The 27443-nt window shown below is 35.6% G+C and overlaps 1 protein-coding gene across 1 annotated transcript; it reads left to right on the top strand.

Annotated features, from left to right (window-relative positions):
- The first annotated feature begins 12 nt into the window (after positions 1-12).
- LOC110372030 (uncharacterized) lies at positions 13-27159 on the top strand. Its single transcript, XM_021328540.3, has 5 exons — positions 13-153; positions 19219-19322; positions 19715-19831; positions 24223-24455; positions 24590-27159. Exons 2-5 carry the CDS (start codon positions 19221-19223, stop codon positions 24981-24983), a joined length of 846 nt encoding a protein of 281 aa, XP_021184215.1. The 5' UTR covers positions 13-153; positions 19219-19220; the 3' UTR covers positions 24984-27159.
- The last annotated feature ends 284 nt before the right edge of the window (positions 27160-27443 follow it).

Here is a 27443-nt window from a genome sequence, read left to right as displayed (position 1 = left end):
CGCGCCCATCGCTCGCTACGCGCAGCAACGCCGGCCCCTCGCGGCCAGGAGCCCTCCTTGGCGCTTCCATCACCCGACCCACTCGACACTACATCACCAGGGGCTAACCGCCACGGACGCCGGCGTTCGCACACAGGGCTCGCCGGATAAAAGGTATACCTTTCATTATGTGTTTGCAATGACATGTCCGCCCTGGATCCGCTATTCATTTGCGGTACAATGCCACATTTAATTGTTTGGCTGCAAGCAAAAAATATCCGCTCCCAGTTGTACACCTGGGGTAGCTGCATTATGACAAAAGAGTGCGAACGCGATAGAAATCCTTGTTCCTCTTTTGTCAGCTGCCGTATGTTGGTTATGCCGTTAATCCTCTAATTGACGAGTAAGGCATTGTGTTTGACCTTTCCTCATTACGGCTTCCACTAGAATCTGCATTACATACTATACATGTAGTAAATCGCCTATTTTTACATAGTACTTATGACGTTTTGCGTGTGTGTCCGTTGTCTACGACGCCTGTCACTCTTCCATTTCGTGATCAAAGTTCTATAGTTATTACCGATTGATTACCTTATATTCCATTTTACGATTTTAGTCTAGACTACCAAAGCCCACTTACTTTAAAAACGTTCGTGTTTTGTAAGAAGAATCCACTATCAGTTAAGTGAAGCGTTCACTCGGATCTCGTGCGGTTCCTCAGAGCAATAAAAAATTTAACAAACCATACAGCTGTCGTGCCAAGCGTGTTGACGTCGCAATTTCGCGAGACGGCAAAGAAATTACGTTTTTGATAGTCTTTGTTTCAAACACTTTATAGTCGCACATTTGACAATTTTATATTTGAAAAGACGATACTTGTAAAATGATTTGCTTTAGAGATCTGTCAAATGATTATTTGGAATACCTCTGCCTCTTCTATGAATGAGACTTACCTTATTTATACGCGTACCTGCATCATGCAAGCTTGAGCACATTCATAAAAAGAACGAGCTGACATTCAAACCTACCTCAATGGAGCTTCCATTGAGGCAAGCGCATCCAACTGACATTCCGTGGCTCTCTTTCTTTTGTTCATTAAAAAAAATACACCCTTGAGTAATCTGACTTCACAACAGCAGTTTATATCTAGAAATTAATTAATTATACGAAAAAGGTTTACAATTTCTGAAATATCAAAAGCTTCTTATGGTCTCAAAACCGGCGTTCTTAGTAACAGAGATTAATAAATGTTGTGAGGATTCTATGATTGTGGGTGTACCTATTTTTAGGTTTATCAATACTTCGTATATATTACACGTAACAAAATATATTTTATGGGACATTTGATACTAGTTTCCACCCGCGGTTTTACCCACGACCCGAGGGAACTACTTCCCACACATGGATAAAAAGAAGCCTTTATTATTCAGAGATGTTTAACGCACCTCTGTGGTTCCCGGCTGACATTTGAACATCTTTGGCAGTAGTTAGGGGTCAGTAGACAGAAAGTCTGACAGCCAGTTACCAAGGGGTATCGGATTACTGGGTTCAGGAGATCAGATAGGTAGACGGTCAAAGTAAAACATTGGCAATAAGCTGCATCTGGTTAACATTGGATACCGACTCCGTATAGTTTGGGAAACATCTGGATGATTACTGCAAAGAATCATCAATATTTCCATGAAAGAGCAACATACATGTACATATATGTATGTACCTACATTCATATCGCGTTATAATATTAGCAAGAATAACGATTTTAAGTCCGGTGTTACGCTTTTATGCAAGATTAATGTTTAAATTGATTTTAAAAGCTTCATTTATGTTTGTCATAACTTCTGCTAAAGAAAATTAGTCACACCTCTTCCGAATGTAGCATGACTGCAGTTTCGTGGAACGTCCACTGTAAATTAGGAATTCCCACATCGATTTCATGATTAGTCATGCACCTTTCTTGAACCATTGATCTGTACCTACTGAACGATTTCACGAACCCGGATTAAAAAAAACCTAAAACTGTCTCTCAGGGTCCCAATTTTTTCTTTGGACCTTTTATCAAAACTGTTTCTACCGTTTTACCGCAATGCTCTTTCACCACAAGCATATCCATATTCCATTTGTAATATTGTTTAGTTTAATATTTTTCACATCGGTTCCTCTTAATTGTACGTGTTACTTCAGGATATGTATGTAATTGAACAAATTGACCTTGCAACACTGCAGTAGTATGTCCTTGAGCGCTGAGCTATCGGTGCAGTACTCGTGTGCATACATTACTAATCATAGAGGAAGGAAAGATATGGAGATGCCAGACAGGTAGGTCAGGCGCCTTCTTGTAGGTCCGTGACCAAAATAATCAGTTACTTTTAAGCTGACGTTACGAGGCGTTCGGATTCCTTGAGACAAAGTTTGATCTTGATTGGTGATTTGGTTTTAGGAAAACTAAACGGGAGGGTGGCGCTAGTAATGTCTCTCGACCCCCGATCACCCGCATTTTGGCGCGCTACTTTTTTATGTGATTTTGCGTATGACATCTCCGCTAGTCATTTTGTGATCCGTGTTGCAGATACTCATCTGATGTAATTCAGGCTATGACTGTGGGAGTTACATCAACTATAATGTATTTTTGTAATATTTTGATTGATGGGCGCAATACTGGAAGCCGACCCCAACACAGTTGGGAAAAAGGCTCGGAGGATGATGGGTGCAATTCTGTTGTTAGATAGTTGAAATGACGTTTTCAGAAATTTCGTCAAATTGTTTTCCTTTACATTTAGTACACCTTACGTTCAGCCGTCGGGAGCCAAGATACATATGTATTTATAATACTTATAGAGTCACATTAAAATTTGTCTGACCCCATACTCATTATGCATGTCATTAATCCATTCGAGGCAATGTAAAATGGGCCAAAGTTTCGCATTACATTACTGGAATAGTACAACAGCTAGTCTAAGTCCTAAGCCTTAGTTACCGGTGTCGTAGCGTTAAATTAAAATAGAACTTAAATGTGTTATGCCAAATGGACTGCGGCAGTTTCTAGTCTTATCAGATCTGACTAATTTAGAACTGCTATGTCTCTATGACGTTGGCCTTTGAAGAAAACTTATAGATAACAACATATTATTAGAAAGATTTGTTTCACTGTTTGTTGCCTTTCCCCTGTATCTGCAGTTTCACACTAGCGGATTTTTCGCTCGACTTTTCTAGCAACTTTCGAACCGAATTTTATACAAAAGCCGAGCGTACACGAGGGACATAATCAGGTAGTCTGAAAGCAGTCAATTTAACAGAAAACTTCTAAGATAATAATTACAAACTCAAGGAAAATTATAGGACATTTGGAAGTCCTACTTTAAAAGTTTGAAAAACTGTTCTCAGCTTTTCCATAAATAGTTCGACATTAATTTTGTTTTTTCTTTGGCATTGTTTTAATAAACATTCCCCAACTAAAAAGGAAAGGTACATTCAGACGAGAAACTACTCGGCGGTAATGGTAGATGAAATGGCTGAACATTTCCACATCATTTGTTAAATACCAGCCCTAGACCGGCGCCTAAGACAAATGTCTTCGCTCCGAGTGGAAATGTGATAGGGCCTTTTAACGTTATAACACTTTTGTTGTGACCTACTATACTTAGCCTTCTTTGTATTTATTTAAAAATACATTTTACTCTTCAAACTGTCTCATGAATATCTTACTAAAATTATAAATGCGAAAGTTTTTAAGGCTATAATGAATGTCTCTATGTGAGTTTGTTACACTTTCATGCAAAAACATCTGAATGGATTTTAAAACTTGGCAGTAATACACGTATATAGCTTATACACGTCAAATATACAGGCTAGTTTTTATCCTTGTGCAGGAACACACAGCATGTTCTAATGTCGTCTAAACTCTGCGCAAACCACAAAACTTTCGACAATCAAAATCGAATCTACACAAACGAAAAGGTCGTTAAGCAGACAGACAAACTAATCCTTACCTAGATAGAAATAGTACAAATAAAACGACCTCAGACGAGACGAGAGGGGCAGACATTACGGTGGTATCCAAGCCTATTGTCCTTGTGTCGCGTAAATTCTGCTAAGCCGCCACAAAAACTAGGCTATCAAGACGGCTTCCATTCAAACGGCTATCGATCTACACTAGAGTGCCACTCTTCTTAACAAAAGCTAGCTTCTTAAACGCGATGAAACATTTTACTTTCACTTAACTGTAAAATCTTTCATAAAACCCTGCGATCGCTGTCGTACGCCTGTTCCCATTAAAAGTGTCTTTATTGAAGATCGTAATACTGAAATAAAGATCCTACATTTCCTGAACCACATCAATAGGTACTCTTTTGAATCAAAAATCAGAAACTTCAAGTTAAGCCACTTTACACGTGGCCAAAACTTTAACAGACAAAAAAGCCCGAAAACGAAACTGTTTTATTGAAAAATCGTGTTTCAATAAAAAGTGTGTAGTGATTGACAAAGATAAATACTGTTTTACATAGTAAGTATATTCCCACTGTCCCCCACGGACTTCGGCTCCACTTGACCAGTGACATCACATCACATCATCACATCATCAGCCTATCGCAGTCCACTGCTGGACATAGGCCTCTCCAAGTGCACGCCAGACCAGTGACATATTTTACAAAAACTTCTCGCTCTCTACCAGTGGGGATATCAAAGCTTTTAAATTGTTGCAATTGGGCTCTAGCTAAATACATGTTCAAGCAGTGCTTAAACATCTTGCTTCGGGAAGCCCGATGCAGCTAAATGACGTTACATCAGACGCCATATTTAAACGTTCTCATCGATATTCTAAATTCAATTTTAAAATGTGGAATATTTTCATATTTTGAAGTGAATAATGTAAGAATGTTATGAAGCCATCTCGTATTCACACAGGACTTTCTCTGGCTGTCGTCAAAGTGAATCGGGCCAAAGGAATTTATTGTCAATTGAAATATTATGCGGAATAATGTATTGTGCCTGTGACTGCATTTGAATTCAATATAAAAGGATTTTTATAAAATGTCACGGTTTATGATTTCGTGGCGGAGAATACCTAACAGTGCCCAATGCTCTATACAACTTTTAACATGACTTATCCTAAAAAATATAGGTGCATAATATTATGTTTGGTTACGAGAAAAAGCACTGGCAAGCCATAAATCCAAAAACCAATTTTCACTTGTTATTTTCTTTTACATAAAAGCTTTTTCGTCAGGCAATAATATAAGAATATAATTCTGTACCAACTAGAATCCCACCGCGCTCTGAATATGTATGTAGAGAAAATATTCGGGTTTCGTGAGGACTTACACGGCATTAAGATGGTATCGACCTAAGTCCCATTCAATATTTCTATAACTATCGTATTTCAAAGTAACTTTCAAGTATACAATTCATATAAAATAGCAGATTACTGAATAAGGCTAATTTTTTTTTTTTTTTCATATTCGAAAAATTAATATAGATTTATTGATAACTCACTAAAAAGTTTACCAAAAAAAAATTGCCTTCATAGCATAGATCGGCTACAATCAAATAATTAATATTTTAAATACGTACAGCCTTACTTATAAAATAATAAGTTATACTTAAGAGATGTTTAAGAAAAAATCTTACTTATAAACGTGGCTGAAATAAATCATTTTCTTAGCAATGTCTTAAATGAGCTGTCAAATTAAATAGCCTCACACCCTTGTTTAACCCGCTAATTATCAAAATGGCTGGATTCTTACCAGCTGATTTTTCATTTCCGGTTTATTGACAGCTCAACTTTTTAATTTTATATTTTACGGATGCCATTGTTGCCATTACACAACGTTTTGATGACAAATATTTTTTTAAGCTACCGACATTGCGGTAGTGTTGAGAAATTAGTATGTTTTTATGTCATTATCTGTTCATTACTTAAGACATGCTTAAGCAACGTTTATAGGTCAAAATAAATTAATCACTACTTAAGGCTTTAAGTTGTAATTACTTAAAACAATGCTTAGAAGATGATTTGTTGATTTTTATCAGTAAGGCTGGTAATTAATAATAATGCGTCAACATTCAGCCGCACGTGATGCGGTAATTGCATCTATTATTTATGGTCGCCATATAAACTCCTACACATAAAACATTTACAGCCTTACTTATAAAAATCAACAAATCATCTTCTAAGCAATGTTTTAAGTAATTACTACTTAAAGCCTTAAGTAGTGATTAAATTATTTTGACCTATAAACGTTGCTTAAGCATGTCTTAAGTAATGAACAGATAATGATATAAAAACATACTAATTTCTCACTCAACACTACCGGAATGTTGGTAGCTTAAAAAAATATTTGTCATCAAAACGTTGTGTAATGGCAACAATGGCATCCGTAAAATATAAAATTAAAAAGTTGAGCTGTCAATAAACCGGAAATGAAAAATCAGCTGGTAAGAATCCAGCCATTTTGATAATTAGCGGGTTAAACAAGGGTGTGAGGCTACTTAATTTGACAGCTCATTTAAGACATTGCTAAGAAAATGATTTATTTCAGCCACGTTTATAAGTAAGATTTTTTCTTAAACATCTCTTAAGTATAACTTATTATTTTATAAGTAAGGCTGATACTGATTAGAGTGCAACCAACACTGACATTTCAATGAATTCATTTGTATATTCAATTGTTTGCACAACCACAGACAATGCCTAAATAAAACAAAATGCTTAAATGCCCTGTAGCTAAAACAATGTAAAGCTAAAAAAAAATTTGCTTATTTCAAAATTAGAACATCAATTTGTCTTGCGAAAAAGTTTGTCATATTTTCCACGTTCCGTTATACCAAACTTTTTGCAAGACATTTTCACATTTTGCCCGTATCGTATAACAATCCTTTGAGGCAGAGTTAATGAGTTATCTCCGAGCTCTCACACATGTAGAAAGATAGGATTTTGAATTTTAAGAAGTATTTTTCTTTGTATAATTTTCGTGTTTGATCAACATGCAAACTTTAGAAAATCAAGCTTTAGCGTACTCCGTGAATAAAGTGTAAAAAAAATATGTAGGGATATGTTTCTCAATGACGAACGGTTTAGTAGGCGATTGCCCCCTATCTTAAGCGGTGTTTAACTTGAAATGTATTATGGTAGAAATAAATATTGTATAAAAAGCCCATGCCCTTTTATAGCATCACAAAATAAGTCAGTTCAACACATTGAAACGTCCATTTTCACGGAAGCGAACATTTTTATATACTACCGGCTGTAAAAAGTCATTGAGCCAAGCGTATCGGTTCAGTGATTAGCTTTATTTACATGAAAATATACATTTAGCGAAGCTCTCATGCAAATTCGCTTCTTTGTTTGTCACAACATATTTAGGGCATAGTAAAACCTACATGTATATTTATTCAGCCTCGATATTCCGCCTCAAACATAACTTCGTATGCAAACGAATCAATACGAGGGCCCTTCTGTATTATTGGCGACATTTTCATTCAAGCTCTTGCTTGCATTTTCGCTGAGCCAAGGACACACTAAATATTAATTTCCATCACCCATTATTCATTCCATACAATTTAAGTATCATTATAAAAGCTCGGAAGCCTAAGAAACACCGTTCACAATAAATCGTGCGGGAACTTAGGTTACACGCTAAACGGACGATCACGCGAACTTTTTTGTTTAATCTTTAGAAATAGAACATTAGCTAATTAATGGTGTAGGTGCGTGAGATAAACAAGTATGTATATTATATAGACACGCTATGAAAATCTACAGTTTGTCCACACAGATGATGCAGAGGTTAACAGCTGTCTTGCTCGTCACTCACGCCAGTAATTCTCGCCTACCACCTGGCAGTTTATTGTAATTCTTCATGATAACTGAGTGTCATGTTTTTGCATTAATATAGCAGTTGTCTTCTGCACCTGCCAGTCAGTCATAATAGATTTATTTCGTATGCATAACGTATTTCTTACACGTGTACATATTATTATACCGTTGCATCACGCTTGTTTTTCCTGGAGAGTTCAATTGCTTGGCATCCACAACTGGCTTGTTCGTCTTAAGTGATGACTCAACACTGTATACCATCTCAGTCGTACAAGACAATCATTAACTTCAACTTTGACCCAAACTACACTATAAGGCGTGAAAATAAACCATCTTATAATTAAATACCGCACAAGGGCGAGGCGCGATAGAAAAAAAAACATTTTTCCGCTCGAATACTTAAGCGGTGTTAACCTAGATACGTTTTCAGGCGATGATGCCAAGATGTTATAGTAATGAGGAACTGAAAAGCCCTTGTAAGCCAAAGCCGGTATGAACTGGAATTAAAACGAGAAACATTTTTGAATGTTTTAATCACGTTTAAAAGGAAGGGGTGTCAAAAGTTCAGCGTCCGCACCTGTATGGCAGCACGACACATACTTACTAAAGTTTTGTTGTCTACTTCTCTTCCTCGTTACTTATGAAAATATCCAAGATACTAAATCGTGACTGGTACAATTTGCCTGCAACTTATTGTTACCGAGATTATTAATATTATGTAGATTGTAGTCCCTACTTGTAGGTATATCTTTGGAAATTGCACAACTACACTCTAATTTCTGGAAACGACAGAACAATAGCTTAATTAGTTTTTAGTACACAATTCCAATAAAACCTACGTAGGCTCTACCTATTATCAAAAGGCAGCTTTATGAAAATGAGTACCATAGTGAAAGTTCAAACGTAGGGCGAACTCCAGATGAATTTCATAAAGCTTACTAAGTACTTTCGTGGAAATTCATAATTGATATTCCCGTGGTAGTTAATTTTGTGAATTTTGTTCTCATCTACTTGACACAAGTTTATAAACGACATTATTACGCAGTAAGCAGTTTTGCGTCGTTGGTTATGCAATTAGTTTCAAAAAGCGTATGCTGTTTTCACTGTTTCAATTTAGTTCACATGGAACTAAGACTACTCAGTTTTTATTTTCATATACAACCGTCAAAACCTGCAACTCAACAGCGTAGATACTCCTTTTAAAGACCAGTAACACCAAGTGTGTTGAACACCAAGAGATGACCTCTGATGACCACCGGGAGTTCCGAAAATCCGAAAAATAATCTGATCTGGAGGTTTGTTCTAACAAACACAAATTAGACTTGTTAATTTTCCATTACCAGTATTAGACGGTTCAACGACTAAATAATACATTACCACTGGGATATAGCGCACAAAGATACATGGAATGGCCCCTTCACAATAAGCCAAACGAGTAAATCTTGATGAGGCCAACTGCAGCCACAAAGGCATGATACATAACGTTTTGACGTTGTACTACTACAATACTAGTTCACAAAGTACTACTGTTGTTCGTGGTTCTACTATGCAAGTTTACTGACCTACTTTACCCATTGTTTTGACTCTGAACAACAAGAGGACTTGCATCAAATTCGCAGAAAGCGCATTCGTACCCCTATTACTTGAATCCGTGCCTTGCGTTATTTGGAACTTTGAAAAGTGCTCCAATTTTCCTCAGAACAAGTTTAGGCCGAATCTAAAAGTGCAATATAATTACTTGTTGAAAACTACATTATATAAGTTTTAAAGTTCGTTCTTTAGCTTCAGCGAAACGTATAATTGTACCATTGTGAACTGGCTGTTGGTCTTCAATAAACTTTCTCGCCATTATTAATTCCCGGAACTTTTAACTCTTAAAAATAATATAATGGATTTTCTCTTATTCTGTTGGCACAATTTGAAAATAGGTACAGACATATAAGGCCATTAATTTTTATCTGCTGAATACAAATCAAATCAATAAATAATTCACATAATCTTCCGAAAATAAACGATGTTCCCGCAGTAATAAATTCGTTTTGTCGGAGACTAATTAAAATTCAGCGCTGATGTCAAACAATAAATCATTTCAATCATTTATTGCGAACCGACAAAATATTCCAATTTAGAAATGGAATGCGCATAGATAACGTCAACAATGCTTTATTTGGATGAGCATCAAGAGTGCCTTTTACCTGTTTAATTAAAAACTATTTTTACCGAACTTTTTACTAAAATCGTAATTGAAAATAATTTGATTCATTTTTTAATTGATGTCTACTACGATTTACTCATAAAAAACATGTTTGACAATTGCTGAAAAAACGTTTCACAATGTCAGCAAGCATGCTTAGCAAATTATAAGTTGTATCGGGAAATAAAGTTGACACTTTATACCCTTAAACCGCAAATGCTACATCATCGACATTTCAATTAGTATACGCATGGAAGCATAAATAGGATTGCTAAGAGATTTATAGTGGTAATCCATCGATCGTCACTGCAGCACAGATTCAAGGGCGACGGTGAACACGCAATGGCGTTGCTGACTTAATATGGCTGCTGTTTTGTCGCGTGCGAGTATAACATGTTGGTTTTAGTTTTTAGTGGAGTGGGACTTGGGTTTAATGTGGTAGTTAGGTGGAAGAGGTTTCCTTGAAAAAAATTGATTGAAAATAGGATGGAAGAGGCTTATTTAGGTGTTTCTCAAGCTCCTGTTTTAATAATTGGTTTTTGCTGATATGATTAACTTATCCGCATTAGGAAGTCATTCAAGTTGTTGGATAAATAACTGAGTTTCAGAAGTCGCGCGTTTTGATTTGAACTTTTTATTTAAACAAGCGACTTGCTGACACTTCAAGTGACCCAAAGGCTGGTTTTTATTTTGGTCAAAAATTAAGCATTGCCATCCAACGTGGCAATGCTGCCAGCCTCTTGGGTACACTCCCGGTGGGCAGCGATGAGGAGTTTTTTGATGCCATTTTTTAGTTGTATATATGTATAAATAAGGCTTTTTTTACGTCATGTAAATATGTACATAAACTGAACCCAACAATAAATAATTACTTTAACAAGTATCTGAAATTGAGATAAAAGTTTAAATGAACTGCCAATTTCTTTTTACTTCTCTGTTCTTAAATAAAATGCGTAAAAGCCTCAAATCTTATTATTCAAAACGAAGCGAAACATAATTTAGCTCACGTTCCTATCAGGTAAGGTTATTAAGATAAACACATAATAAAATGTAAAACAAAAAGGTAGACAATTCCCAGCGAAGCGGTCCCCTATTTAAGATACGCTACAAATTGAGCCCGCAATTTTCTTTGTTTGACAGACATATCTCTGATTCTCAAGCATTCAGCCTACATTTTACCTCTTCTCTCGCTATTCTATTCTATTGTGTACATGTTACGTAAGACATCTATATATGGCTGACTTATTTAGTTACAGAACATAATTCATGTTCCATTTAAATATCAGACGGTTCACAAATAAGAAATACTTGTTTTCTTTCATATTAAAATGAGCGTCTATAGGTCACTGCGGCAAAATGTATAACCTGTCTAGTAGGTTGATATTGCGTCTGGTTGACCAGGGAGCGCCCGACGAAGCTACTCGTAATCTGCCAAAAATATCATACCATTTTTCACGAAAAATGTTCTGAACATTTCCGAATCTTTCCGTTCGTCGATAATGAGTGCCCAAATAAATCATAATACTGGCTCATTCTCATTAGAAGGTATACCCACTACAGTAATAGCAAGAAAATGCTGGAGAATATTTTGCACCAAGCGCGGAATATGCCTCGACTCGTTTAAAATGTAACCTTATTCACCAAAATAACAAAACACATCGCACAAACTATAATAAACCTATTAAATTATTTTCTGACCTGGAAAATCGCTGACACAAAAGAGCACGAGGCTTAAAATTCACGACGGATTCCTTTGTATGTTCTCCCAAAGTTCCGCAGTACCGGGTTTCCGTACCTAACAAAAGGACATACCTATATGTCCTCAAGCTACTGAGCGAAGTAATAATTCAGCCCTCAGTAGGTACTGAAGTCGCCTGAAGCAATTGAGGTGGAAACATTAATCCGATGGATAAATCCTCCTTACTCCCACCTAGTTTAATTCTTTAATTGAAACTCGAACTGGCTGGTATTAAAACTACCTGGCTAGAAAAGATTTCAATTTGCCTTCTGGCTGCTTGCTCGAGGCGTTCGCATTTTGAATTGCTTAAAGTTTTATAGTAAGAAGGTTATATATCTTGGTAGTTCGTAGCATAAACATCGTTATTAAAACTGGGAGAAAATGCATCATTGTTAAATTGAGTTTCTTTAAACTTTCTATACATAGCCTTCAACATGTTATTAATAAAGGCTTTATCAGCTATACAACATTATTAAGCTAGCTTCATAACATATTCATGCAAGTTTTGTTGAAAAGCTAAACCAATTTATAAAGATAAAACTGTTAATCTTTAAATCCAATGGTACAAAAAATCCTTTTAAGCAAACGTGTTCATTTGTCCCGTTTATTTCAATCAAGTTTTAACTAGTATACCTACCTACGTATGCGGTTTCCACGGGAAAACTAAATGAAAAACGTGCATTTACATAAGTAATTAATGTAGTTACTTAAGCATTGAATATCTTATTGAAGACACGTGGATAGTAAAACTGTTTAATGTTCCTTTTATTGTATTTATAAACTATTCTTTAAGCATCTTACCTACACACTAACCTTAGGTACCTTATTGTAAGCATACACACTTGCAAAGTTTCCTCTTTATTCATTACCAACTCTTAAACAATAGGTAATATGCCTACTCCACAAAACCACATCGTTAAAAAAAGAATTTATTTCAAAGGTCGACAATCCAAACTTGTACCAATCTTACATTCTTCCAACATTTACGTATAGACACCATAAAAAGGCTTTCGAGGTCTGTTTTATCAAAAGCGCTAAATCCCTTAAACCTCGGGTATGATAAAACTTCACATAACACACCCTTCGAACATCTATCACATGTTTTACGAGCTTACAATCAGTTTTTTTACGAATATACTACCTTCTGCTTGAATCGATATACTGGAAATCGAATGGTTTAAATCAAGTAGGTATGTCACTTTGCTGCCGATTTTCCTCCAAATCTGTCGCGTAGTTTTTGGTAAAAGAATCACATACAATCGTGCGTACCCAAAAAGCATAATAATTTATTTAAAAGTCTATATAGTCTAGAATTTTCCTCCAAATCTGTCGCGTAGTTTTTGGTAAAAGAATCACATACAATCGTGCGTACCCAAAAAGCATAATAATTTATTTAAAAGTCTATATAGTCTAGAATTTTCCTCCAAATCTGTCGCGTAGTTTTTGGTAAAAGAATCACATACAATCGTGCGTACCCAAAAAGCATAATAATTTATTTAAAAGTCTATGTAGTCTAGAATTTTCTTTTGATCTAAAATTATTTTACTCTCTCCGAAGAAACGCTAGAATAGTAAAAAACATACGATAGAGCATAAAAATCAGGGAGTTACAAACTTGATTGAGAATCAATAAATTGCGGAATTGCATTCTTGGTCAGGCAGCTTATAAAATAAAGTGTCGATCACTTCCTTCCACTCAGTTATCGTTGATTTATAAAGGCACTACTCTTTTTCTTTCCAGGATTTTATCCGCGAGACTCTTTTGTAAAAATAGGAGCATTTTCTTTCATGTTTTAGAACAATCTGTACAGGAAGTGGTCGCTATGGTGGTTACTTTGGACTATCAACCTTAATGTAGAATATATTTTACTTGAAATAAGTTATTTTAGTTTTAGTGCTGATAGAGCTAAATAGATAAAATACTGAACCACCCCTATGATGCGGCATTTTTAAGTACCGCCCCACGATGCAGATAAACCGCGTTTTATAAACAGTCCATATATGTACATACCCGTAGTATATACATGGAGCGTCCTCGTTAGAGGTAGTACATAGCTTTATTTTATACAAGGCACGCATTGCATACTAACATAATTAATAACGAATTTATACGGACATGCTTGTATGCAGATACCTGCTAGCCCGGGGCAGGGTTGTCTCGGTAGAAAAATATATCAGTTTGAAATCTGTATTCCGTGTTTTGAATACTTACCTTGGAATTCTTTACATTTTTCTATGCAGTTTATGACTTTCGGACAATTCTCTATTACTTACTCTATACATTATGTGCGGTCATCCAGTTGAAATTAGTTTAGTAGATAATACTGTTCTACTAATTATCTCTATACGCCTTCGTTTATGTCACTACCTGGAATAAATATATTTCTCACCTACATATTTTCTCCATCCAAACCAGCCTACATTATTAGCACAATCAACACAAAACAAACGTCACGTTGTATTAACCGTCTACCAGAAGCATTTACCAACCCTACGTGGAACGGAACGTGCTCGTGACGTCACCGTTGTCCTTGAAACGCCCGGTGCATTCGACCAACCCTTCCTGCCAACTGCAGGGGTAGCAAGCCCCTGCTTTAAATTGCAAATTTAATTGCTACCTTTAGAAAGTACGGCGTAATTAGACAGAAAATATTTACGTGTAACATGTAATGTTTTGTTTTTATGGGAGGTATTTTTTTCGTGTTTTACAGTACCAGATTTTAAACGAATATGTTAATGTCGTTAATGTAGATTCGCCATACTACCTAGGAGTTGTTCATTTCCAGCCCAATTCCAGAATACCAAACTAGGTTCATGTATTCCTTTTTCAGTGACATTTCCATTTCCATAACGAGCATCAAAAATCCGACGTTCAAAAAATAAGCCGGGCTACAATCTCTTAAACAGGTCACGGTTTAAATAAATAACAAATAATGGCTGTCACTTTACTTTATTCATTTTGATTAGAGTCTATTAATATTATAATTTTATCTTATTTTAAGATGTTTATACTTCATAAGGAAAAGGCTATACCTTTCTTTGTCCCCAAAACTATACAAGTATCTATCCCTTTCTTATAACACGACTCTCATATTTTCACTTATAAAACTCTCCTTCTAATAAAATCCTCTTTACCCCACGTTTAAAACCTGCTCAGTAATCGGTACACAGCATAAACTGTCCCGCTAATTAGATACATCCATTAAAAACATCCCTGAGGCTACAAGATAAGTAGCCCGCCGGCAATTAATATTAAAAGGCTAACGTGCAGCTAATTACGTATTAACTTCAATACCGAGGGAAATATGAAAGTTGAGCGGAATTTCATGAAGTTAGCAAACCTGATGAATCTGTGTATTACATTGGAAAATGTTGGGAGATAATTAGACTTTAGTTTTAAACGTATTTGTGCTCACGGAAAATTGGGTGTTGTTAAAAGAACGAAAAGGTTTGCGGAAAGTATTTTTTCAATGGTTTTTTTTAAGATTTCTTGGTAACTATCACAACTCAAGAAAAAAAACAACACTTATTTAGAATTTTGAAGCCCAGGCCACGAGGAGAATTTACAATTCCCCAAGAAAAAAGTTCCCTACTATTAAATTAATTTATTACGCATAGTATGGAGTGATTAATTAATATGATTGATATGCAGCACGTCACGTACTAGTGCAACAAAGATCTAAACAAATAAGGTGGTGCAACCTCCGTGTTTCGCCGTATTTATTACAAGCACATTAATTAACATCCTAAGTTCATAATGAGTGGTCTAGGTAGGTACTGATACATATAATAATTTTGTCCAATATAGGATTTTTTCATTAAGTAGGTAGGTTTTAGTTCATATTATATGAAAATCTTATCTGTACTAAACAGAACGACTAATGGATAGGTTATCAATTTTGGGTACATTAAATATAGGCTCCTCTATGATACGATAATACGGCTTCGATAAGGTTGCTATGAGTTCTTTCATCATAGCATGTTGTCTATGCTTTGTACCTCCCACATAAATTAATAGCAAGCACAGCACTATTTTAGGCCTACATTTTAGACGGCTATTAATAGCTCGAATACCGTCCACATTGACCCAAATACCACTCAAGAAACATCAACATAAACCCCGACTATCCATAACGTCTGCAAATTCCCATTAAAGGCGAAATGTCAGTTATTACCCATAAAAGTACAATAACATAGTACGGCCTCGTGATCCTAGGAATCGATATGCCGACTGTTATACGTTGCTACAATATTCGTGTTTTTCATACCCTATTAACACGTGATTTTTTCGCAATCAATGCTTTTGTTATTCCGTAACAATCACTCACGTTTCGCTTTTGTTTTTGTGGAAAGTTGGGCGGGATGGGGATTCGATATTCAAATTCAAAAGTTTTTTTTTTTATAGATGAATTGATTTGTTTATGATTTTCGCTGGCTTCTGAATATTGGTTTATGGTTGATTACCGAAACTAATTAATCAGCTTTTGGAAATCTGATTCTCGGAATAATTATTGGATTTCCAATATAGTTGAAATATGCCAACTTCAATCATATTTCGCGTATTAAATCGCCAATAAATTCCTCTGTAAAACACCAATTGCTTTTGAAGCATCACAGCATTTCTATGAAATATACTCTTACATGCATGAAAGCTTCCTAACTCTGAACATCCTGTATGAGCTGTCTATTGTATGAAAAGCTTTTAAGATTTATGTTGAAGCTTCTTATACTGTCAACTAGTTCATTAAAATGGATAGAGACTTTCAAGGAACAGGATTTTGGATTTTTAAGTAAAATTTTTAGATAATATTATTTAATACGAAATAAAAACCTGAAGACGAAGTTTCAGTTTAAGTATTTATATTTATAGCTAAAGCAAAAATTTAGATAGACAACATTTGTTAAAAAAATCTCGTTAAATAAAATGATGTAACACTTTCGGTGGAAGTTTTAATCATTTTTATCACCTAACTTTTATATAAAAAAACCATGATACATTTAAGCTGCAGCTTTAAGCATAAGTTTTTACATAAACTGAATGCAGAACCGCATAACAAGGTCACTAACGATGTTTCGCGTATAAACTCAACGTTTGCAAATTGCACTTCATTTAGCGTACCGCATATAAAACGCTCCGAATAAGCTGCAGACCGTCACGAAATCCATCGTGTATGACTTTCTGGATAAACTGCAGAAAATGCGAATGTCTGCTTGTCACGACTTTGATGGTAAAACGGACGAATAGAATAAGATGGAGTCTGTAATGTGTTTCTTATATAAATCTTAACATCTCGATGTGATTCATCATCATCAGCCTTTTTATCGCCCCACTGCTGGGCACAGGCCTCCAATCACCACGCCTGCTCAATGCGGGTTGGTGATTTCAGGCATTCAGGCATTTCCCTCTAGATGTTTTCCGCCACCTTTAATCATTCATTTCAAAATTCATATCCAGTTTTTTACATCTTTTTTGGTTGTCATTGGTCTGTATTCGATTAACTATTGCGGTTTTAATATATTTTATGATTACACATAATGTTTACCTTATCGCCTACAAAGTAAAAGGTTTTGTACCTCTGACGTACATGGACCGTGTACCATATTATTAGTATATATCGTGCAACATGCAAGTTTCTATGTCAGTTTATATGACCCCATAATGTTACGTGTTGATTTTTAACCTACTTCATAGAAAGGGGTTTGACGTTTATGCATTTTATTGACGACAATGTAAAAAGTTTACTTACGTACGATGCGACAGTCTGAAAATATGTGGTTTTGATACGTGAATAAAACCGTAGGTATAAGCAATTTTTAACCGACTTAAAAAAGGAGGTTTTCAGTTTGACCTGTATTTACCGTTTGGCCGAACCGATTTGGAAATGGTTTTCAGCATAGTTTTACTTTTTTTACAAAAGTTTTTGATCTCTGTACATAATTGGCAGTGGCAATACATAATAGATAGTACATACCCACAGAATACAAACCTACAACTTTAAATCAAATTACATAACACAATACATCAACAAAGTGAAATCGGAGTTCAAATAAAATAAATAACTCAACAAGATCAAATCTGGCTGACATTCAGTAATTCCCTTTCAACGACACTCGTACGTTGGCATGAATTTCGTTTACAATGCGCTTTTCTGTCCAAGATTTTATCTTTCAAACGTGGTTGTTGCAGTTTCATAAAATTTCATATAAAATTGTTTACAAGACTGCTACGACTTCTGTGTAATGTTAAACAAAAACCAGTCTTATAGTAGTTGTAATAAAGTTAGTTTCATTTTGTCTAATGTGGGTCCGGTATGCGGAACGTAGCTGTAGTCGCTGCGTAGCCGCGTAGTAAATTCGTAGCAAATGTATGGCCGGTTACTTTTTCTTCTTTTAGGGGATCTCTTTTCTTGCCCTTCTGATAGTTAGGCTACTAAAATAAGTAGTGAGCTATTGTGTATACCTACATCTTTATTCTTATTAGTATGTATTCCAAATGATAATTATGTCGGTCTTAGGTATGGCTACTTTGAAGGCTAAATTATGTAAATAAATTCTTAGCACTGTTTAATTCAGATTTGGGGCTAAGTATCTATAATATTCAGTTTTAAAAACTTTTTTTCAATATAACCCTGTAATTTCCGGTAATTCACTTTGCTAATATTGGGGTATTTTATCCCCATAATCTGATTATAAAAACACATAACATGACCGTTGACGCCATAGCGTGTCTGTAGTTATTTCGTTCAGAAATAAAACCTTGGTAGCTAACCATATTATTTGTTAGATATAAAAACGGTCACAGATTTCCATTGCGATAACATGAGCAAGTTAACAACCTCTTTCGGGTTACATTGTAATACACCATAAATGTTTGTAAAAATATACAGGTGTTTGAACTCTCATGCTTTAGAGTCAATCTGTAAACGTATTCTAAACTTTATTGCCTAGTAATAAGGTTCATTAATAATGTACAAAACGTTTGGCTAATAAGTCAGATTGCATGCAGTACAACATTATTGACTGCCTTAATACCGATACCGTAGAAGGCTAGTTAACAATGTATAGTTCGCAGAAACTGTTGGAATGATTGCTGATTAATTTACGATACAAGTTGTTTCAAAGGATAATCTTTGAACCGGTAATGACAACTGTGATTACTTAAACTGTTCTATCGATTTTGATTTACCGCGCTTATTGCAAGTTTTTATCTCGCCTGTCTTTATATCCGCAAAATAATATTTGTAAAAGTCTGCAGATTAAATTGCCCATAAATAAGCGCACATTTACATAAACTAACACAATCCATTATAAATAACCGTACAGACAGGAAAAGCAAACACTATTAAAACCTTCATGTTAAAAAACTGGCATTCAATACACATATTGGCTGTTTGCACAACTGCCTTTGCCAGCCAGTATTTGACATACAAGCGTTCCATTTTCCCGCCACTTATTACCTTGAGCGAAATGAAAACCGTTGCAACGTTTGTTTCAGAGATGGAAATCGTGCCCGAAGGGAAAAACTTTCGATTGGTTTCAGAAGACGAGCTCCCAGCTGTGGCCGATATCTTAGTGCAGTATATGCCTGAATCTTTAAAGGTAACTTTTAACGAGGTTTTACTTCGCCTTTGAAATTCGGGAGGAAAGATTTTTCATCAAGTTTTTTTATTGCTTTGGTGTTGTTATTTTTTTTATTTTTGGGAAAATATTAATGTAATTTTGGAAGTAACAAATTATATTTGAAAGTTAATTATGACGAATATCACTGCTGTTCTGTGAATCAAAGAGCAAAAATTAAACGGTCCTTTGCGTTTATAGGCAATATAAATCTGAAGGGATCATAGAGGGTCGACCATAAAGTCGTAATATGTAATATCAAACGTTTCATTCTTTATGTAGGCGTTATGAAATACTTGAACCTTTATTAATAGAACTTAGAACTTATTTAATATAGAATGGTTTTAATTATATATTTGTTTGTTTGTTTATAGTTTCATCAAACGATTCAAACATATCTAAACAACAAGGTGTGGGACTTCCATTTTTATGTAGCGAAGAATTGGCCCGAGGATCCGATCTGTCTACACTTCCCCGGCTGTACTAGTACGGTAAGTTAATTTCTCATTAAATCATTTATTTTTGTAAACCGCAGATTGATCAATCTAGATGAAAAGGCAACTTTGAGCACACATGCGTACATAAACGGATAAGTTCAAACTGCATATCATTTAGATACACTACACCTGTGGTGTTAAAAATAGTAAGAAAAAGAAAAATAATAAGCTTTCTTTTAAAACTAAAACTCGTTACTTGCAAAACAAACTACTCGAACAAGAAAAAATAAAGAACGAGAATTTAGTTTTTTCTTTACAACAAGAACCTAAAATTGAAAACAGAAACTAGTCTCGTTCATTTTACGTCAAACGGCCTGCTTAAATTATTCAAAAGTGACCTTTTGTTCCTTACCGTGTACTTGGGCGAGATTAAAATTGAAGTGGGTACTACAAAGTTAGTGGGTCTTATTTTCTCTGTTTTAATATACAAGAAACAGCCATTTGTTTAATCTTGGGGTGTTTTAAAATTGTCGCTGTTATTAACCATTTCACTGTTGACGATGTAGAGACGATAGTTAAACATTTGGTGTGTATCATATATGACAGGGAAGTCAAAAATGATGATTTAATGATACGAAATATTATATTATAACTGTCCCTTAATAAACAAAGAATAATATAAAAAAAAATATAGGAGATGCTGATTTGTTTAATGAAAAAAAAACTGCAATTTTCTTTGTAAATCCACGCGGTATCTGTCACGAACAAACACCAAATTCAAGAATTTGTCACGAACAAACACCAAATTCAAGAGTTTATTTACTTAAGCTATGGATTGGATAGATACCTGCAGCCATCTTATCCACACATATTATTCTGTACACACCTACATACGCACTAAAAATAAACGTACAAACTTTTCCACTCCAAATCTCGACAAGAATATCAGAGCCTTCCAAGAAACAAACGACTACCTGGAAGTGCCAAAACCAGAGTTACTATATTATTCCACCAGTCATTAGTGCTATACAAACGAAAATGTCATTACTTAACGTTAAAGGTTAAGGGTTGTTGCTATTTTAATCCATAAAACGCCCTGCGGAAATGAGTTTGGAACGTGACGTTCGGGAGTTTTCTTGGTAATGGTAACACAATGTAAGAAAGTGTGAAAAGCTTGGTTTTAAGAAAAGGCTTCTACATATTTAAGTGCCTTATTTACATCGGAGCACTTAACCAATGAAATCTCAATAAGAATAATTTTGGACTTAGTTTTCTTAAAACTTGTCAGTTATCAATAATGATGAATTGTGAAAAACTTTAACTATTCATAAAGTCCTGCAGAATAATCATCAGTTTTTCAGCTTGCCATGCAAAGCAGTCTTAATACTTTCGCAAATCATTTGTCGAGTACAGGCCATCAACAAAATGGCGTATCACGCAAGTCTAATGAGCGTACAACTTTTAATTATGTTATGACTTGCACTTCGATCTTTGTTCGCCGACAGCTTTATAAAACCTATCTTCTGCTGTGGTACCTTAGGGATACATAGAGCATGGAGGAAGGAAAGATAAGCGGAGATGCCAAAGGGTAGGTGGTTCAGGCGCCTTCTCGTTGGTTCCAAAGAAGGCGGATCTCCTCGTTCCTCGTCTACCGAAGACCCACATCTTGACGCACTACTTTCTTAGGAGATTTAGCGTTGACGTATCCGCTAGTTATTTTGTTCTCCTTGTCTGGTAGGTACCTTTGGGATAGAGTGTATAGAACTAACGAGCTGTGTCGCTCGTATTTGCTCTGCCGCTGCATGCATTATTTAACTGCGCGTCTACTGGCCCGTGATGAATTGCATAGAGGAATAGTTTCGTAAAGAAAATTCGTTCTTTATGTTCGTTCTTCTGGGATTTACTGTGGATTATTTTATATGTAGGTCGGATATAAATTGAGGTGAAATAAGGATCCAATGTTGATATATTGTAATGTGGCTTACATAATCGGGTGTAATTTTTCCAAGCCTTTAAGTTTTCAACAGTTCCATATTAACCAGTGACCGACACATTTCAGTCAATAAATTGCTCCCATTTTTTGTCCCAACGACTAATTTACATGAAATCACCGTTTCTCTCAATTCTATCAATAACAGTTTCAGCGCAATACCTTCCTGAATTTGCAGCAAAAAATCCAATATCCATAGATTTGTTCCACTCCCTAAAACCGACATTTAAGGTTGCGTCGTTTCCGAGTTTTGCTACACAACATCACTTATCTCATGACGTAAGCGTTTACAAGGGCTCGTCAAGAGTGCTTCTCTTTTTCCAAGAAAATCTCTGCTCCCTTCACATATTCACGGCAAAAAAAAACGAGAAAGCAAAGCAAAATACCTATATTTATTTATTTATTTACCTATTTGATCAGGTTACTTTAATCCTGCTTAAGCTTCCCCGAGACAGAAATAAATCCGATTGGTTGGTGTTATAGTTCTACATTTTTTTTTTAGTCTGGGAGCGCGGTCTGGTTTTACCTAAATGTAGGGGATTTATCTTATTTCAAAGTGCCTACAACTCGTTTAAGGATCGTTATCTACAAAACGTTCTAGAAACTTTTGCGGTTTTTATCTGTTAAACGTGGTGTGATGTTTTTTTAACTTAATGACCGGAGTTGATAAAAGTAGGATAATTTTCGATATCTTGTGCAAATCACGTTTATTTTGTAATTATAGATGGCCTGGTAACCTTTTTGTCGCCTTATTAATGTATTTTATGGTAAACCAATATATTATCTTTTTACCTATAAACTTGGGCACATAGAGACCTACAAATACTTGAAAACTAAAATTAGCCAAGTTTAGCCAGCCAGTTTCAAGTTTTAGCGTGACTAACGAAGCTTAGGTACTGGTATCTAGTCAGTGAATGTCACAGAAAATTCCACAAATTGTTCTGTCAGTTAGAATCTAATCTTTCGAAGTGCTCTCATCTCGTATTTGACGATTCATAATTTATTCAGCGCTTTCTTACAAACTCAAATGGATGTTGACAAGGAAAATGCAGACATCCGATCACATAATAGGTACCTAGTTAATTAAAATTATTTTTCAAAATGATCGCTTTTTGAAACTGCTTTACCTACTTAGTTAAACAAATACGCCCACTTGATAAAGACATTGGGATCGACAGCCGAGACCGGCTTAAGAGCCCTGCTTAATTATATGGCATAGCCGACCGTAGGCGATTATCCTCAGAACCTATCTAGACTTAATACTAAGCCCAAGCCATTTTCGAGCACAATCTGAAATCTCGCTTTGGAAACATTTACAGTTTTTTGTTCGATTGTAAAGATTTATTAATCGGATTGATGTTTTGTATTCGATAATACCAGTACCGTCAGTAATGGCATGAGCTCGCAAATTCCTCATTCGATAATCCTGGATTTGGCTTTAGCGCTAAAACCCAGCAACCATATATGATTTACTTATTTCAGAGAAATATTCTGACTGTTGTCCCAATTCTCGTTACCTTGAACATTACATGATGATGATGTCCTCCTAGCCAATTATCGGCTACAGCGGCTGATGTTATAAAAGAAGAGAAATGTAAATATACAAGCAAAAGTAAACCTTATATAAATTAACCACAAGCACTAACGAACAACTCCTTAATTATACACATGCACTTAATTATCATCAGTTTTTTACTAGAGAATGTAACTAAACTTAATAGTCGCGTTTCCATAGCCGACTAATGAAGACTCATGGGAACTGAAACTATTATGAGTCATTAAATAACTACTACGTAGATTTTGTGATACAATATTAAGTTTCAAATACGTTATGATAGATAACATAATTTTTAGTGAACCAACTTTAGTGAAAGTAAGAGGTTTAACTTATATTGATGTGGCAGCAAGATTCGGCAGACATAGGTACGTTACAAAAACCGCTGAGTACTTAGTCTTCCATGTAGATGGTCTTAATGCAATTTGGGAACAACATTTACATCAAACGTTTTACTTTGGTATAAAAGGTCTAATTTCGTTTTTGTTACAAGCAATGACTTCATAAATGTAGGAAGGTTTCCATATTACTAGCTCTAATTCTATTTTCGGGAATTTTCCTAGAATCTGACCTTTACGAGGCGGGTCCTAATTTTAGACACAATATTCGTTTGATTGCCTCACCGGCCAGACATAGGTCATAAAATTGAGCTTCTTTGTGCGTCAATCTTACCCAGATACACCTGGCAACATTTACAACTTTTTCATTTTTCAAGAACATAGGAAATATTACAGAACATAAATGGTATCAACCTATTTATTAGCTTTAGAATTATTAGGGTCTCCACGAGATCGAAAGACTGAACTTAAACTTTAGCTGTGTCATGTTTAGCACAGACACACAATCGTAACGAGCTCATTCCGATCATTCTCTAATGACTCCCAATTGCAATGTTTCCAGCCGAACCAAACTACATACGAGAGCGTGACAGTGTTCTGTCCATCGGAGCGCGCTGAGCTGGTGGACCTGCTGACGTCAGAGGACATACTCCTCGACCTCACGCAGCCGTTGTACCTGAACTTCACTCACGAGGCTATCGTGAACCGCTTCGAGAGGCACTATGAGGCCCACGACAAGATTACTGGTGACGTCTACGTCTGTGATAACCCACCTCAAGACGACAGTACTGATGGGTAAGGAATAAACTCTAGTTCTTACTTTCTGAAATAAGTCATCCGAATAGCAATTTTCTTCTCAAAAGCCTTTCATTTCTTACGGGATTCATAAAGAATCATCAGAGTTAACACAATCAATAAATTGATTGCAGATTGCCACCGGACGTGGAGTTAGTTCGCTTGCAACCCGAGCACATGAAGGCGGTCCACGACCTCTACCCGGCGAGCGATATAGAATGCCGCGAAGTATTCGAGAAGCTGGTCGCCGAACTGCCCGCCTACGGCATCTTCGTGGAAGGGAAGCTCGCCGCTTGGATGGTCCAGTCCTACTACGGCGCTATGTTCTCCATGCAAACTAGGCCCGAGTTCCGCAGGAAAGGCTACGGCATCTACCTCGCCCGGCGCCTGACCAAGGAGGTGGCGGCCCGCGGCTACAAGCCCTTCGTGGTGATTCGTCCGGAGAACGAGGCGTCGCGGTCGCTGTACACGAAGCTCGGCTTCGAGAAGCGTTTCCGAACGGTGCGCGCCGTCTTGCGTCCCCGCTAACGCGTTAACGTTGATCACTAGCAGATTTTATTTTTTTAAGACTTTTGAATAAAATCAATTTAGCTTGCGATCTTTGATCGTCTAGAGAATTTTAGTAGTAGCTTTAAGATGGGGCGGCTAGTGCTCTCGGTCCGACCCGAGTCGATACGACAGGTATTAGCTCCGTTACTGCGCTTGTACAAGCCAACATTCGCCGTAGTCTTGCCCTAATCAAACAAATTAAAGGGCTTCTACGGTACGACCCGGTTCTCTGTGCAAGCGCTCTTAGACTTCTATACATAGGGCCTGTGCGATATTTTTCTGCCGTTAGCATTTTTAATCTCCTAGTATCTACTTCTTGATATTGACAACGAATGGCTTTCTTGTTGGTCGTTTCATACAAGTCTGCCTACATTTTGATACGTACCTATATAGCTAATGCCTCATCACGCTTCCAGTCAGATTCGAGAGCTGTAGCCGTTTGCTGCGTTCTCTAGCGCTAGCCTAGTTACTGATCTCAACAATACTAGCGTTTACCATTACTTGGAACCCTAACATTTGACGATCTATAGAACCCACGTCACGCGGCCTCTACACCATACATACAACCAATATTTACCACTATTTTGGTTGACACTAAAAAGATCTTTCTTAACATTCCATGCATAGTACCTATATTAAAAATATTGAGACCAAAAATAAATCTGGTTTTGTTTTGACGTGGGTTTTCGTATCCTATCGATGTTTTTGGGGTTCAAAGATTTGTGAATATGATTACTCTACTCATTTAGGCGAACGCTTCATTACCACTCGTTGATCGAGCGGAAACTATTCTGTCTCATGGTTTATAAAATTTTTGGGACCCGTTATGATCTGTGTGATAAAAAAGTTAGCATTAACATTGCGTTACTTGAAAATGTAAAAAGTTCATGAGAAAGAAAGGTTGCCGTCGTTGCACCCAGTTTGCACAATTCGAAAAGTTTAATCAAGCACCTTTTAAATGACAAACGCGAAGAAAATTAAAAATGTATTAAAAAAGACAAAAAAAACGTTAAAAATATTGAACATTTTATTTCATAACGTAAAATAATGAAGAAGCGGATCTGTATTAAGCAATGGGAGGAAATGACGATTATTTTAATTTAATTTTTAAGTTTTAAAAATGTGATTTTGCAAAATAATCATAAACAATAAATAAACTTGTTGTCTAGATATTTTCATAAATGTAGAAAGTAAAGAATAAACTGTGACTAGTTTTCAGTTAGTATTATATTAGTTTTTATAGCAAACAAGTTTTTATAAATCAAGTACATGAAAAGAATCATTTAAAATTTGATACGAAACGTAGATAGGTAGGTATTTTAATACGGGAATGTATTTTATGATTGTATCGACGTATCTAATGAAAAACGTTTGCTATTCTTATGTATACCTGAATATTAATTAGAATTATTAAGTTAATCATCGATTTATTAAGTACCTAATTATGGATATTATTGTGTGATATGATAATATTTATTGCTTTTTGAATATTTTTATTAATTTGGCCAATTTGTAGTAGGTATTTATTCTGTCTTCCTAGACATTATAATAAGTATGATGAACAACTCTTATGACAAAAGCGGGTAGTGTAAAAGGACTCGTTATGAATAAAATATGAATTCCTTTTTATTTTACTGCTAGTCAGAAAATGCTACTGTAGCTATTTTTTTATTTTGAAACGGCAACACTGACTACACTGTTTAAAATATTGGCAAAGGCCTGAAATTGTTAAATTAAGTATTGCTCAATAATTGGAGCTTCCGATTATTAAATTCACTAAAAACAATTGCCAAATTATTGATTGTGTATTGTTCTTGCATTTTAGTGTAATGTTTATTTGTTAAATAAATTGTGCTTGTCTTTGTTTGTGTCAAACTTATAAACTGGATGATAGAAAATGAATTTGATATTACCTAAGTACTATGCATTGTTTTGTCATCAACTAACAATATATTTTTCTTATAAACAGGTGGTATACAACAGTCAATTGTGGAGAGTTCAACTGTTTATCTGAAAACGTACACTCATACCATGCAATCATGCTAAAAGCTTTCCTACATAAAAGTAGGTACATGTCGAATAAGTAGATCGAGATTTCTTGAAATTATTAATTGTAAGTACATTTTCTCTGAACACTCCCTTACCTACTTACTTATGTACCTAAATAAAATATACCTAAAGTAAAAGGACACGTTTTCCGTCCTACGCTGCAGTTGGCAAATCGCAGTGTACTTCAACCATGCAGAAATGATGAAAAATGTAGTATCCATTCTGTATTGTTTATCAGGTTATCACTTACCAACCTTGCAAAGGTATTGAGAAAACAATAAAAACTAAACCTTACTTTGAATCTTTTATTTTTCCCTACTCCTTTTCACTATCGAGGCCATTTATGAGTAACCACGATAAAATATTAAGTAACCTATGTTACCCGAGGAT

This window comes from Helicoverpa armigera, chromosome 7 (genome assembly GCF_030705265.1).
Source record: "Helicoverpa armigera isolate CAAS_96S chromosome 7, ASM3070526v1, whole genome shotgun sequence".
Taxonomy (NCBI): domain Eukaryota; kingdom Metazoa; phylum Arthropoda; class Insecta; order Lepidoptera; family Noctuidae; genus Helicoverpa; species Helicoverpa armigera.
This window is presented reverse-complemented; position numbering and strand designations above follow the sequence as displayed.

Bases quoted from the DNA above. Each gene is read 5' to 3' on its own strand.
- LOC110372030 (XM_021328540.3), top strand. From the start codon at position 19,221: ATGGAAATCGTGCCCGAAGGGAAAAACTTTCGATTGGTTTCAGAAGAC. The intron at 19,323-19,714 runs GTAACTTTTAAC...GTTTGTTTATAG, and splicing joins ATATGCCTGAATCTTTAAAG to TTTCATCAAACGATTCAAAC. The intron at 19,832-24,222 runs GTAAGTTAATTT...CAATGTTTCCAG, and splicing joins TCCCCGGCTGTACTAGTACG to CCGAACCAAACTACATACGA.